The 15775-nt window shown below is 50.2% G+C and overlaps 1 protein-coding gene across 1 annotated transcript in view; it reads right to left on the bottom strand.

The window, feature by feature from the left end:
• Positions 1-547: 547 nt before the first annotated feature.
• The window catches only part of ATP10A (ATPase phospholipid transporting 10A (putative)), a 115459-nt gene continuing 100231 nt past the window's right edge, over positions 548-15775 (bottom strand). Inside the window, 9 exon segments of the mRNA XM_021718381.1 lie at positions 548-1297; positions 1300-1808; positions 1952-2139; positions 2603-2707; positions 2784-2864; positions 5509-5709; positions 9224-9349; positions 12727-12803; positions 15007-15334. Of these exon segments, the coding sequence (XP_021574056.1) occupies positions 1125-1297; positions 1300-1808; positions 1952-2139; positions 2603-2707; positions 2784-2864; positions 5509-5709; positions 9224-9349; positions 12727-12803; positions 15007-15334 (1788 nt within the window). The 3' untranslated portion in view covers positions 548-1124.

Raw genomic sequence — 15775 nt, 5'->3', positions numbered from 1 at the left:
TCCTGTTCACCAGAATGACGCGCATTTTCTTCCTTGCAGTGAACTACACTCACTGGAGAACTAGCCATTCTCTCCCATGAGGCTACACTCTGGAGTATGTCATCAGTGTTTTGCCCTCTCTGCACCGTTATTTTGGGGACAGGCACCCTGAACAGCAGGCTGCACATCCTACCTGCTTCATGACCCCCTGCTGAGCAGAGTCCATGCCTAGTGACATTTTGACAAGGTGGAAAGAAGGGCCCAGAGGAGGAAATGCCATGCGATTGTCTTCGGTTTACACCATTTCTCCTTTTCCTTTTCTAGTTTGAGAGAGACAGAACTAAAGGCTCAGCAGACAGATGCTTGAAGACACACACCTAAACAGCTTGGTCCTTGGCAGGAGAGTCTGGGGTACAAGGTGCCGTGGCCCAGCAGGCTCTGAGCAGTGGGTTGCATGTCTCCCTGGTGTCTAAAAGGACTCACCCTGAGGAAGCGCCCTGCGGCACTCAGAACACACTCTGTCAGGTCAGGTATTCATCGCTTCGCACAACCATGGCAGCCAGATGCATTCTCTTTGCCAAGTGAAGGTTGTTTATTGCTTGTCATGATTTTAACAGGCAAAACACAAAAGAGGGGCTGGCCACCTACCAGGCAACCTTTAGGAAATGTCTGGGCAGAACTGGACACTGGAATGAACTTCATGAACTTTTCTTGGGGCCTCACTCTCCCTCCTGGGGGCAAGGTGGAGCCCAGCCTCCTGTGGGTGGAACTGGAAGCCAGTGCAATCCGCCTCTGCCCCCCACCTCATCTCCCTGCTGGCTGCCACCCGTGTGCACGCCTGCTGTTTAAGCCACGTTTATAGTCAGGGAAAGCAAGGGTCATGCGTGTTGAAGACAAATAACACTGTATCTTCTTACAAAATGAGATGAAAAAATAAATCTAAACACACTTTTCAAGTGTCCCTCTTTAAACTTGGATATACTTTAAAGCTCTTATTTTTCTTTTCAATATACTCTACTTAGAACTTTAAAAAATAAATTTTCTTTTTTTGGTACCTCGTTTCCTATGTTAGCCTTGAAAACATTTAAAAATACATCTCCCTAGAATGCTTCTGTGCAAATAATAAACATAAATAATATTAACATCTATGCTATATAGAAAAAGGCCATTTCAAGGTTTTCAATGGCGACTGCAGCCAGGGCACAGCCTCGAAGGGCTCCTAGAAGTAGTCTGTGGTGTGTCCCCTTGTGTCCCCATCTGCCTGGGGGGGCCCGGCTGGGAGCTCCACGTCCCGCTTGTCTCCCCGCAAGCTGCTCTGGGAGAACCGCAGGACACTGCCCAGCCCGCTGACCAGCGACAGGGAGGAGATCCAGTTGAGGGAGCTGAAGTGCGGCAGGGGGAAGAGGGACGGCAGGGGCGCTGTCCGGCTGGCACTGCCAGGTTTCATCCTGGACTCCTCAGGATACTCTTCCCGAGCAGCCACCCCCGGCAAGGAGGACCCCGGGGCTTGTGTGCTCAGCCCCTCCAGCAGGGCGTCCTCCCACCGCGGCACACTTGTGTTCACCACGCTGGACTCCCCGCTGGCCTCTGAGGGGCAGGCAGGTTGCTGTGTGTGCCAAGAGCCCTGGGAGGCACAGTCCTGGGACAGGGACACAGAGGCCCCGACGGTCCTCCCTTCTGAGTGCTCCGTTCTCAGGTCTCCTGGAAGGTGTCCCTGAGTGAAGGTCTCTTTGGGGGTGCTGAGTTTCCTGGGGGACTCCTTGGCCGACTGTCGTCCCAGCTGAAGTTGGGTGGGGAACAGGCTCCCCTGGAGGGATTTGAAAAATAACCTGGAAAGAGCACATATAAAAAAGTCAGCTACTGCCGTGGGTGGTGGGGCTGAGCTTCCTGAGACTGACCCAGGACAACGGCAACACATAAGCTCCTTGAGCTCACTTGGGACTCAGGGACACCATCTCTCTCTGATACTCACCTGGGCAGCAGTGCAGCGACAGGCGTTAGGAGGCAAGTCAAGTAAAACACAGGGTCACCCAGTAAGGTTTGCATAGTCCAATAAGGGTTAGATGGAGGATAGCACGTCGCACAAGAAGCATTGTAAATCAAAGCCACCGTGGAAAATAAAAGGATACTGAAGCCACAGGTTATCCAGTTGAGCCAGGTCTAGGGAGCAAAAAGAAAGAAAGGACGCTGACTTCAATTCAGAAGTGACAACACTGACAACAAAAATGCACTGGTCACCCATGAGTGGGTGTGACGTTCTAGGGGCTTAGTAAAAACTGAGGTCTTAGTTGTGGGCAGGCAGTGGGGCTCACTGAAGCCTCAGTCACCTGTGGACTGGTCTGGGACACACACAGATGGTGATCTGGAGTCAGGGACACACGGCCAAGACAAAGGGGAGAGGAGAAAGTGTGGGGCAAGGGAGAAAAGAAGGGAAGAGGAAGTCAGGCACTGCTCACTCCCACACCAGGGACTCAGAGTCTGCCATCTTCCTCTTCATTATAGTGAGGTCAGCTCTGCAGTCTCCCATTAGCTTAAAACACCTCCAAGATCTCATGGAGTCCAGGGAGGTGTGGGCCTGCAGCACCTGCGTCCTTCTGGGATATGACTTTGCAGTCACTCTCACCCAGGTTTTGGTCTCAATGCCAAGATGCACTAGGAAGGTGAGCAGCGCGATGGCCGTGACGGGCGTCCCCCAGGTGAACAGATCCACGTCTGAGTCATAGTAGACCTAAAAGACAGCGATGTCCTGTGTTTGTGTGTCTGGATACAGTTGATAAGCAAAAGTGTGCCTGGTGCCAACTTACCAGGTAAGGAATGAAAAAGCAGACCAGGCTTTGGAAGGCGGCATCGGCCATGTTTAACCAGAACGTGTGCGGCCGGTATTCCTGGGACACAAAAACAGGGAGATTACAAGAAAGTGTTCACGTCCTCTGTGAAAGGTGTCAGGATAAAAACGAAGTCACGTGTGTTAAAAAGCAAATAAATAAAAAACCCTGGCAAGTAGAGCCAGAAAGGCCATAATGGAAGGTTCTCATACATAGATGCCCAATGACAAAAGCTATCACAAAAGACTCAGCAAAACTGCAGCCTTGCACAAAGGCCATCATGACCTTGCACAAAAATACTCCTGCAAAGACACCTGCCCAGCAATTCCCTGGCCAACTTAAGCAGGCACCAGCCTTGTTATTGATGCTTGCAGCCAAAGGTAGTTATCTCAAAAGCAATTCTGCAATCCTTTCCGTTTTTTCTTTACCCCCCTGAATGTATACATAGTTTACTATGGCATGTGTATTCCCACTGCAACATCCTTGTCCCAAGTAAGTATTTTCTTTGAGCGAGCCCTTCTCTGTTATTTAAGTTGACACCTCAAATTTTCTGGAATGCTACACATGTTAATGCACAAGTCAAGCACCTGAGGAAAGCCTGCTGTCTTAGGAGGTGAGGCCCGTGGAGGGGGGACAGTGAAGAACACCACAAAACACTGGTAGAGCTTTCTGCAGCTCAGTCACTCGTTGGGAGCATGCACACCAAGACACGCTCCAGCAGTTCTCGGTGCATGCAGAGATCACTGTTCCAGATCTTACACAAGGGAACATGTCTTTCGAGGAAGACTAGCACTTGGAATTCTGGGGCACTCTCCACCAGTTTGAGCCCTCTGCGCCTTCCACTGTGTTGAGGCGTTGCTTCTCTTTGTGGTGGGTCCCTTGGAATGTTTCTTAAAAGCAAATCTTCACTTTAAATTAGAAGATGGCTGCCTCAATGTTACAGTTCAAAAGTTACATCCCCAGGGGCAAACATAGCCTTGATATGGATGAACAGAATCCTCATCACCTGGGTGACCACATTTGTGTTGGACCCTGCTGAGTCCTTGAGCAGCTGGCATGGAAACTGCCTGCAAGAGACGCAGAGTGATGAAGGGCACGCTTATTGAGCGCTTTGGGATGGTGCTGGCTAGGCTTTTCCTGTCGGCTACCTAATTCCACAGGACAGACTCCCAGTGTCTTCAACCCTCAGTCAGCTAAGGACAGGACTTCCCCCAAGGTGACAGGTAACAAGCAGAGAGTTCATCTATACTTGCCTGACCCCTGTTCTCCTGCTCCCTGTGGGGCCTGCTTCTATGACATCCACGGGGTGGCAAGGGGGATGTTAACTCATTAATGAACAAACTCTGAATGAGAGATTACTGTAGGAGAAACGGGACTCCATATTCTCTCCGCACACACAGAATAATTCAAACCCACCAAAGAGGAGAACTTAGATGCTTTACTTTAATGACAGGCTAGAAACAGCTGGTCACTAGTGTGCCAAGCTATCTGGTGTATTGATATAAACATGTATTTACATCTGTTTTTTTCAACAATTCAGTGGTTTATTAATCCCCATTCAAAATATGAGGGTCTCAGCCTATAATCCCGTGCCTTTGGGAGGCTGAGGTGAGTGGACTGCCTGAGCCCGCAGGTTTGAGACCTGCCTGGGCAGCGAGACCTCATCTCTACAAAAAATCAAAAAATCAGCCGGGCGTGGTAGCGCGCGTCTGTAATTCCGGCTACTCCGAAGGCTGAGGCGGAAGGATTGCCGGAGCCCAGCAGGTCGAGGCTGCGGTGGCCGGAAGTGGCCACTGTACTCCAGTCTGGGCGACAGAGACTCCAACTCAAAACCCCCCCCCAAAAAAAAATATGAGGGGGACCCAAAACACCCCCGGAATTATCTTTTGGAGGATGGACCCTTGTAGTACAGGCTTCCCTGCTAGTTAAGTGTTCCAGGAACCCACTGGCATCAGGGTATCAGCTTGTGTTGTTGTGAAAGGCTGTGTTTTTTTGGAGATTCTGTCAACACATTTGCCCACTTCATGATGGGTGATTTATGAGCACACTTGTCCATGCTGTGCTGAGTGTTCAGCAGTTTTTGACCCAAAACAGCATGAACTTTGTGCCCACTATCCTTGTTCAGCCAATCTCACCCCGAATGACCTTTTTTTGGTTGTTTCCCCAGATGAAAAAAGTTCTCAGAGGGAAATGTTTTGCCAACGTGGAAAAGGTGAAATAAAAAACAGCAGAAGCACTAAAAAGCATCCAAATTGATGAGTTCAAAACTGTTTGGTGCAGTAGAAAAAGCATCTTAATAGGTGTACTGCATCAAACAGAGAGTACTCTGAAGGTGACTGGAGCTTAAATATGCAAAAATAAATACACAATTTTTCATAAATAAATTCCAACTTTTTGGGCCCCTCCCTGTAAATCATTTTTGCTTGCTTTAGAAAACCCCTGCTCGGGCCTCTGCGACCACCCGTGGCTGACTCGGCCTCTGTGTGGGTTTCCTCAGGCTCCCAGAGACTCTCGGGGTGGAGACATGCGCTCGTGTCAAGCATAGAGCACCCATCTCTCTCCTTCCTCAGGTAGGACTCGAGAATTTCAATGATTTGTCCAGAGTATCCATGCAAAGGAAGACTGGGGGACTTGCACTTTCTAGAAGATGAATGTAGAGGGTGGAGGCCAGAGGGCAGGAGGCCGAGGCTCAGGGGAGCTTTACCTCCATGTTCTGGCCACTCCTGTAGAGCTGTGGCTTGGTCAGCAGCACGTTGGCTGGCACGTCCTTGTCCAGCACCCCAGTCACGAGCTGGGGAAGCGATGAGAAGAGCAGATTAAAGAAGATTAGATACCACTGGTCAATCATGGTGGATGCAGAGAAGCCACAGTAAAACTGGAACCAAAACAAGAGGCCCACGAACATCTGAAACCAAGAAAGGAAGCATGAGAGCAGCAAATCTTCCATTACCCTTGCAGATTCTCACCCAAGGGATCTGATAGCTCTGCAGAGTTTTTTACTATAAAGATTAATCATACAGGCAACAATTTCTCCCAAAGACAGCCCTGGCCTCGGCCCCATGGCTGCCCTCTGCCTCTCCCCTCCCTTCATCCTCATTCCCTATGCTGAGCGACTGGCAGTACGAATCGGCGTTCCCTTGGAGGCCTGAGGCTTTGTGCTTGATCACTAACATAAAACAAAATCAGGCTTGATGGGGGACGAGGGCCGCCTGCCTGCACTCCAGTGGATTCTTCTTGAGCACACCTTCCCTGCCCATGACCTCAAGGCCTACCTGTCCCTGAAGCCCTGACCCTGTCTCCTCTGTAGTTTATACCCCTCCTGAGAAGAGCAGTGGGAAATCCCCGCACCCATGGAGGGGAGGACACACCCCAGGACAAGTGCAGAGCCGAGGACCACATCAGCAGTGCTCTGCTGGGGGGTGAGCCATAGCACCACCTCTGGTCCTTCCAGGGACCCCTGCTGGGCTGAAGAGGAAAGTGAGGCTCAGGGAGATGAGCGGCGACCTCAAGCCCCCCTCAGCAGGGGTGGGGGCTGAACTGGATCTCTCCTCACTGTCACTGGATCCCTCCCTGAATGTAGTGGCCTCAGTGCATTTCCATGGGGGGCCCAGGTGGCTTAGTGGCTACAAATCATTTTTACACTTAGGAGCTGTGCGACTCGGCCCAGCTCATTGAACCCCTCTGCCTCAGTTTCTCGGCCCATGACACGGGCGTACCGGTGACACCGAGCCATGGGGCTGTGAGGACTAAAGGACCTGATGTATCCGAAGTATCTGCAGAGTCCCTGCACACTGGAGGGGCTCACCTGCAGTGAGGTGCTGCTTGTGTTAGTCTCGTCAGTGCCTTTATGTGAGGCTCAAGCAGGGTGGGTATCTTATCTCAGAGAAAAGGAAACGGAGGCGCAAGATGTTAAATGACCCTCTCGTGGTCACGGTGTGAGGAGAAAACCCAACTTGCTCAACACAGATGATCTTGGCCCGGAGGGAGTGCACAGTCCCAAGGGGGAGCACAGCACGGTGGACACAGTCTCTGCTGGGCACGGTTTTGGTGCTGGAGTTGCAACGCTCCACATGTCGGCCCTGCTGGGTTCCTTAACCTCTTTGCACTTTTGGCTTTCTGACCTGAGAATGGCATGCTGTGAAGATGAGGAGAAATGGTAGCCTGTGTTGGCAGCACCCACCGGGCACATGTGTTCCCTGTCCTATTTCCACTGAGCCTTAGACCTCTTCACGTGCAGCTTTCCCCTGCACACCGAAGACAGTCACACGTGGATTGTGCTCATTGCTGTCCCTGCCTCACGCGGGCTGACTTTCTCTCACTCCCCCACAGGCTCAGCCTCACGAGTCATTGGTGAGCGAACGGAGTCAAGAGAAAGAGGAAGAAAAACACTTTGAGAATTGAGATTTTTTTTCCCCCTCTACTTCCAAAAAGCTTTCTTCCCAAACCACTGTTGCTATGGAAACTTTTCTTCTCTGGTTTTCAGTGGAAAGGAAGGCCAACTCATTCCTCAAACAAATGAATTTCTCATTTCAAGAGACAGAGTGATTATCCTTGAACTCCTCACAAAGATTAACGCTTGTTAACAAAGACCCTGCCTTTTATGGCATAAAAACAGGCACCCCCTTCTCCCTCCCATGCCCTCCAATGGAGAGGTGCTCATTGTGGCAGGAAGGAGGCCGTGCCTGTCACAGGCGGCCATTCTGTCCTTTGCATCGTTGAATGGTTTGGCCTACATTGTTCTTGCCATCCTCCAGCTGAACAATCTTAATTAGGAGTTCGAGATCAGCTGGCTCAACTTATATGTTCTATTTTTTAATACACATAAACAAATTCAAAGTCAACAAATAATGAGCTCATGACCTCACTACCAAGTGACAGAAACAGGGCTGGGTTTGCCCTGGCCCATCCCACTCGCCTATCTCCTCCTGCGGACCCCAGAACCTCTAGGCTCACAATTGTTCGCTGGAGGCCTCACTGGGCCAGGGACTCAGTGCCAGGGGTAGGGGGAAAGGAGGTGTGAACCAGCAGGCTCAGGGCAGCATGCACAGACTTCCACAGACAATCCCAGGTAGAAACTAACCCGAATTAATGTCTGGAACTGAACACACCACACTAGACGTGCTCTGATTGGTTCTGAACATCCATGTTCATTTGCTGGAAAATGTTTCGAAAAGCAGGTGAGAGGGAGGAGGCAGGAGAGGCCAGGAACAGAAGGCCAGTGCAGCCCCCAGAACAAACAAATAAGAATGTGAGCGAAAGGCGTTCTGACGACAGTGTAGAGTTGGCTAGCATGGAGATTTTCATATGAAATTGGGGGAGAAGTACATATTTTAATTAATTCATTTGATTCTTTTTCAGAAAAGTAAAGGGTAATCTTGACGGTGGAGTTCTGGTATCTAGACAGCTAGATGTGTGGGACTACACTGGAAGATCACTCGTCTCAAGAGCCTGTTTATTTTTCTCCTTGTTTGTACATTCATCTGCAGCTATCAGAGGCAGGAGCCACAGTGAGTAACTCACAACCCCTCAGCAGAATATCTAGAAATCTCTCGTATGTGGGGCAGCATTCTAAGATGGCCACGTGGTCCACCCTGCAGGGCTATGGAGACGCCCAGCGGCCAAGGAGTGATGAAGGAACTGCGAGTTAAACGTGAAGAGTCACATGAAACAGACTAGGCAGGGCCCTGATTTAAAGCCCCCAGAGAGACAGGACTGTCCTCAGTCACACTGGCCCAGGCGTGACATCACTGGAGGGTCAATTTAGCTACAGACTGAGTTGGCCAGAGGGGAAACATCTGTCCTGCAGGCCCAGAAAGGAAGGCTGAGGCCTGATGGGTGGCCCCCTCCTGCATGTCTGGGGTTCCCTGACCCAGGGCTTACCTGCCTGGCTTGGTTGGGTGTGTCCTGACAGAGGCCATGCAGTGCAGGTAGCACTGCCTAGCTAAGTCTCTCATGCAGAAGCACACTTCTGCTTATCGTGTGACTTTCTCTGTCAACTCCAGAGAAGACTGATTAGAGGCCTCTCGTGTATAGACAGCTCAGCACAGGCTCCCGAGAAATACCTGGACAGAGTGCTTAGGTGCTTGGGAGTGAAAGTCAGCAGCCCAGGGTGCATGCCGCCTCAAAGGCTTACAGCTGTGTGACTGTGCCAGCTGCTGGCTTCATGACTGTGTCATTTCCATAGCCACAAGTGACTTTCTAGGGAGATTTATTTGACTCTACCACCTTCCCCCTCAGAGGTGCAGTTACATGTGCCCCTGTGCAGACTCAGCACCCAGAGGGCACACGGCCAGGCCAAGACTGGGGGACATTCACAAAGGCCACAGAGGATGGAACCGACGGACAGCCAAGGGGCGATGGTCCCACAAGTCTTGGGTCTTTCGATCTCAAACCTCTGAAGATGAGCATCAAATACCTACTGTGTTTTTGTAGAAGAAGTAAAGCACCATGTTGGCAAGACGGGAATAGCACCAGTGTCCGTGAACAATCAGGAGCCTCTCCAGGTGTCGGAACCTCGGCACCGCAAAGTCGCTGGCCATCACTGCCTTGAAAGGGAGGGGAGTGCCCATTACTGATGATGCCTCACCTCGCATGGGGTCTGTCGTCTCTCCCCAAAATACAAGCAAAAGACATGGAAGGAAAAATCCAGTTTCATACACTTGTGAGCATGGTTGGCCAAGGCCTGTGTCACTGTTGTCCCCCTCAATCTCAACCTCACCAAACGCTCCAGTTCAGGGATGTCACTTCAAAGGACCCACTTAAGGTTTCAAATACACACCACTGATGAGTTTTTTAAAGGTTTTATTTTTTTCACCCTTTTTTTGAAAAACACCAAGCCCCAAGTCACAAGAGGTGCATGAAGTATCCCTGCCTTTCTCCACCCCCAATATCATTTTCTTCTAAGTCTACCATTGTCTCAGCTCAAAGATGAACCAAGGCAGCTCCTTCCAAGCACCAGAGACAGATGATCCCCTGTTCTGGGAGGTGCATTTTGGGTTGTTCTCCTCAGGAGCCTTGACTGACAGGCCCGGCCAGGCTCCTCTGGCCTTCCACACAGCCCCATCCCAGGATGTGGCTGCAGGCAGTGGATGGCAGGCAGGGTGGAGTACAGGCAGCAAGGGTCCCTCATAGGCAGAAGGCTGGAGGTCTGAGGTAGTCTGCAGTGTCCCCTGCACTCCGCCAAGAAACCTGCTTGCACACTAAGAGCTGCGTAGGCCAGACAAATGCCTCAAAACAAGCCCTTCTGTCTCCAGAATAACTTGAAACCCACCATATAATGAATTTCTTTATTGGGGGGGAAAATCAAACCAAATGGAAGGAAAAGCTAGATTTCTGCTTATCTTCAGAGGGTTATTGTACACAAAAAGGTCAATCTACCTTTAGAATCTAACTGATTTCCCTACACTCAAACAACACATAGGAAAAAGTAAGTAAATTAATCCTGTGTGGTATGCCTGAAATGGAAGTGTCATTAAGCATGGCTGAAAAGTTGAAAACCTTAGAATGTCAGTTTTCTAAACCAAAAGTTAAGAATTTGAAAGTAAATGTCTCCATAGCTTTTTCTGTCAACACAGGGGTTTAAAAGGCTTTGTATGCTCTTTAATGCTTCATTCACTTGTCCCGTGATTCATTCTCTCAAAAATCATTCATTAGACCCCACTGCTGCTGGGCAGAGACTTTGAGACACAGAGACCATCAGTCATGGTCCCTGTCCTCCACGAACTCATCTAAAAATTCAGCAAAGGGAGCAGCTGTTAAAAAATGTAACAACCCACAAGGTAGACCTCTTGACTAACTTTGAAGAAGAAACCCCAGCTCCTGAGAACTGCAGACAGAACCCTGCAGAGGATGCCGCAGGGCTCGTGGCCTTCTGCTCCTTTCTACCCCAAGTCCAGACCACAGACACAATGCTTGTCCCTCTGTCAAAGCTCCCAGCTGCTCTGGAAGTTCCATGAAAGCCAGATTCAGAGATGTTGGAATCACTCTGTACTCCTGGCTCCCAGTTAGTGCTTGGCTCTAGAGGGTAGGTCAAGACACGGGGAATTGGATGAGTACATGGAGACTGAGCCCTCGCTCCCTGGTCAGGACAGCCTCCCCATCGTGCTCCCTCTGATCTCTAACATACCTCTGCCTCAGCATCCTACCGGCCGTCTCTCAAAGGGTCCGGCACACAGTCCTTTCACTTATGGAGCTGACTAAAATGGGAGCAACAGGGTCCTAGTCATCTGAAAAGCCTGAGCATGTACAACAATAAGAAAAGGCAAGTCTTATCTAGTCTCATGTAACATACCCCCAGTAAAGAGGTGCAGCTGTAGACAAACCCAGAAGCACCCAACAACATCTTTGCTGGAAACTCAGCCTCTTCAAAGCTGTGTCTCAGGCCAAACCTCTCACCAAGATCTCAGGGTTCATCTCCCACCTTGACGAGGGGCTGGGGTGGCAGGCCAGTCCCTTTCTTGGCCACATGTTCAACATTTGAGTCTCTGATTAAAAAAACTGTCAAGATTTTCTGCACATGAGGCCGACAGGTACTGCCCTCGTTGGCTTTTCATTACGGGAAATAATGAGGATAAGGCAATGCCAGAAAGTCAGAACTAATGAGCCTCAGTGAACCCTGGACAGCTCAGGACCTAAGGGCATGGACGCCCTGCACAGTAAAAAATCCATGTATAACTTTTGACTCCTCCAGACTTAACAACCAATAGCCTACTGTTGATTGATCACATAAACGGTCAACTAACACATAGAAGTGTACCTTATATATCTTATGCATTCTAAAGATCAGAACGTTGATCTTAATTTTAAAAAATATTTCTAGGTTATGTGGTTCAGTTGTGAATTTTTTCACATTTTCACAAATCTCCAAAAAATTTTTATCGAGCAAAATCTGTGTAAAAGTAGATTCATGCAGTCAAACCTGTGTTGTTCAAGGGTCAACTGTGTCTTGTTCATTCACCAAGTGTCTAAGCACCTCCTTGTGCCTGGTGCTGGGCTTGGCACTATGAGGAGGTACAGGCCAGGCATATAGGGACTCATTTTCAATTTCATGGGGCACAAAAAATAAATGGTGTGAGTAACAGAACACAGTGAGTAGGTTTAGATGAAGGCAGGAGGCTGCTAAGGATGGGCTCAAGACAGAATGGCTGTGCTTCCAACCTGGGACCTGGATCTGACTGTTATTTCAACATCAACTAAAAACCCAATGAGCCCTTCACAGACCTGACAAGCAGTAAGTGCTTGATAAACAACTACTGACTGAACAAATGAACCAGTGAATGGATCAACCAATGAATAAGCAGTGGTCAACATTCTGATTTTTAGAAGAACGATGGATAAATTGGTCCCTAAAGTCTCCACCATGTTAAAAAATGTTGTGATTCAAACTTAATCAAATGTTGGAAGTTGTTGTAACATAACATCTAAAGAAGCACATTTTTAGTGGCCTCATTTCTTCAGCGTCTGGATTACACGTTGAGAGCATAGTGACAAATGAAACATGCAGCACTGACTCTTCCTGTGAGTCAAGATGGCCATGTTCCACCTTTAGAGTGACACCAGGTTCCACCTACAACGAGTCATTTTCTCAAATGGCATTGCTGAGTATTCGGAACAGTCAGAAGTGCCTTCCAGGATGAGCCATCAAAAGCCAGATGGAAGAATGATTCACCTTGCCTCTCTTGGAACCACGTACTTCACAAAAATGTACTTGTGACATAGGAAGACAGGCTTATGGCACATGCTTCATAACAGGAAGAGTGACATTCTACCTCATCTTCACTCCTGGTTCTGCAGCTGCGTTGAGGGCAAGCCCTTCAGCTGCTTTAGACCAATCCCAGAGGAAGGCTGAGATGGCTCACAGCGTGACAGGATAAAAGGCCAGTGGGCCACCTGGTCCACACAGAGCAGACCAAGGGGTCCTTACCTGCATCCCTTCCTGGCCTGAGATCCCCACGCCCACATCTGCCATCTGGATCATGCTGACATCATTGGCTCCATCACCTGGAAACAGCACAGGCAGGAGGCATCATTAGAGTTGAGATGCACAGAATCAAATTGCCAAGAGGGATCTTGGGGCTGTCACTGGATCAAGTCCTGTAAGGAAGTCCTGGGGAAGACTGGGGAGAAGGCAGTGTGGCGCCTGCTCTGGAGACCTGCTAAGTAGTCAGAATGCTCCGTGGAGTACAGCTGGTGCTACTGGCCACACCAGGAGGTGTTTCAGAAAGCAGGCAGGCACTGGTCTCCTGCTGAGGCAGTGCTGCTCCTGCCTCAATGAAGTCCTTATCCCGGTGCCTGGCACAACGCAAGATGCTATCACCATCTTCATCACCATCATGGTTGCTGAACCACTCCAGGACAGTAGCCAAGGCCATTCTCACCTATCCTCACCTCCACGGTTTCTAAGCTAGACAAGGGAAGTTACATGCAGCCCTGTAAATTGTAGAGCTTTCTGTGCACTGAAGACCAGACAGCCACATTGCTTATCTCTGGGCCCTAAGGGGTGCAATAAAGGAGAACTATTCTCTCAAGCTGTTGACAGAAAATGTTTAGGACATGAGGCATGGGTCAGAGTTTCCAACACCTTTGGAGAAGGACCAGCAGAGTCATAAAGTTACTATCACTCTCTGGCAGGAGCCATTCTTGGAACTGGGCAGTAGACTGGCCCAAATCACTGTATACATCCTAGATTGTACAAGTGCTCCCTTAAACAACTATCTGACACCATGACTAAGAGGGTGAACTAGGCACTGACCAGGCTGGGAAAACAGGGTTTATCATTCAGGTCTTACTCCAGCCTCATGAGGCTAACATGCCCTCATGTTTCCAGGGACGACATTGAAGCTCATTGGCAGAGGGTGGGCGGTGGGTGATGCAGACTGACCAGCAGACCCTCCTCAGTACCTCAGAGAAATCCAACGGCTACCGTAGGCACAGGAAAGCAAAGACAGCACCAGGATGGCCCCTCCCGGGAGGACCCATCCCTGGAGGAGTCGCCTATCTTCCCTCGGCCTGGACTGGGGGCCATGGCTGACCATGTCCCTGGTGCCTCCTGAGCACATGGCCCGTGTCCATCTGCACACTCTCCCTAGTGGGCACCAGGCCTTCCAGGTGTGCAGGACTGTGTCCTCGCAACAACCACACGCAGGCATGTGCTCAGTCGCCTGGCACCCCAACACACAGGTTCCACAGGGTCTCCTCTGGCCAGGAGAGGGGTCTATTGTCCTGGAGTGACAAGCCTATCTCAACAAGCAGTGACCTTCTGCAGTGCCTTCGAGGCAGATATCATATATGTGCTGCATATATGTACTGCAGTTATTCTTGACTGATTAGTTGGTGAAGACACTGTTTCCGAGCCAGCTCTCACCTAGGGGTAGAGTATTTTTATAGGGAGGCCAAATTATTGGTTGGGCATCTAGGGATCCAGGCCACTGCCTCTTTCTTGCCCTCACCAGGAGGTGGCGCTGACAAGTCCCTGACCCTGTGCTAGAGGTTCCACCCCAACCAGAAGTGGGCAGAGCTGGTACCCTTGAAGCAGGAGCAGCCACCCTCCCATCAGTGAAGAGGGGCCCCAAAGACTCTCCAGGCCAGCAGTGTCAGCAAAGACAAACCACCATGAGAAACAGTCCTGAAGGAACTGATGTGAAACTGAGCGGTGGTTCCTATCTCAGAGTGAACTTCTTTCATTAGATGCTTGTCTTGGAACAAAGTTCAGCTGGCAGGAGGCAGTGGGAATTCTGGTCGCTGCCAAGACTCTGGGTCCTTATGGCGTTATAAACCTTGGATTCCCGGAGGTTCATGGCAAACAGAAGCACCTGCCAAAGGCCTTCTTCCTGTCAGCCTGGCTAGGGCTGAAGATGAAACACCCCTGCCACGCCTGGGATGGGCTAGAATGGACAAGTCTCTGGTGCCCTGCCTCCCAAGAAATAGTATAAGCTCCGTCTTATCGTTTTAAACCAGTACTGCATGACTGACCTCGCAACATGCACTGGTAACTGCTGCTACTCTATTTTGTGGCTTCACCTTTGAAACAGGCTGCTGGGTTTATCATGTATGTGATTTTATAAATAGAAAAGTGCTGAGGACGTGTGTTCCCATCTCATAGTGTAACATGGAAGAGGGTCAGAGGGGCAGGCCGTGCTGGGAGAAAGCAGTGGGGTGGGGTGGCTATGGGGGGCGGCCCTGCCTGGTTGGTTTGGACACTTGCCTATTGCCAGGGTCATGGCCTTGAGCTTGCTCCTGACCAGCTTCACCACCATGCTCTTCTGCAGGGGTGTTGACCGGCAGCAGAGGACGGAGCGGCACTGCTTGGCGAGGAAGAGAAACTTGTCCTCCAAGTTCCCCTCCAGGGCATAGGCCAAGCTTCTCCCATCGATCACGAGGCTGAACCTGGGTCCAGGCACTGCGGACATGGAGGGTGAGCAGAGAAAGGAGAACCCCATGCTTGCTTTGTCCTCGGTCATCTCTGGAGCACCACATGGGCCTCTGGACTGCACGTAGCACAGGTACTGGTCCAGCAGGGCCGCACATGCCTCCTGAAACAGACACGAGAGGACAAGGTTTCCTGAGGGCTTACTCACTTTCGAGGTGCTGGGATGCAGCCCCTGGCTGCCCAAAAGGCCACCCTGCAAACTGAAGTTCAGCTGAAGAAATAGGCTTCCCATAGGCGAGAAGGAGTTGGTGCAGATTCTCCAAGATTCTACCTGACCACCCGTGACACAGCACAGAGGGTAGAATGAAACATCTTCACTTTGGGAGGCCCAGCTGGATGGTTAGACTGGGTTTGACTGAAGGCTGCCGCACTCTTCTCGGCAGTTCTCTGAGGCCCTTGCCCAACCCTTCTCGTTTCCTGCTGAGGTGCCAACAGTGGGGCACAGTACTCTTTAAAAGCCTTTGTTAGTATTCCCTAAAGAAATGTGATTGCCACTGTTGTCCCTAAGCGCTTCAGTTCCACTAGGAAAAGAAAAGAAAAAAAA

Source organism: Carlito syrichta, unplaced genomic scaffold (assembly GCF_000164805.1).
Source record: "Carlito syrichta isolate Samal-C Ts95f unplaced genomic scaffold, Tarsius_syrichta-2.0.1 Scaffold111565, whole genome shotgun sequence".
Taxonomy (NCBI): Eukaryota; Metazoa; Chordata; class Mammalia; order Primates; family Tarsiidae; genus Carlito; species Carlito syrichta.
Note: the sequence above shows the minus strand (reverse complement) of the source record. Positions and strands in the feature narration are given on the sequence as shown.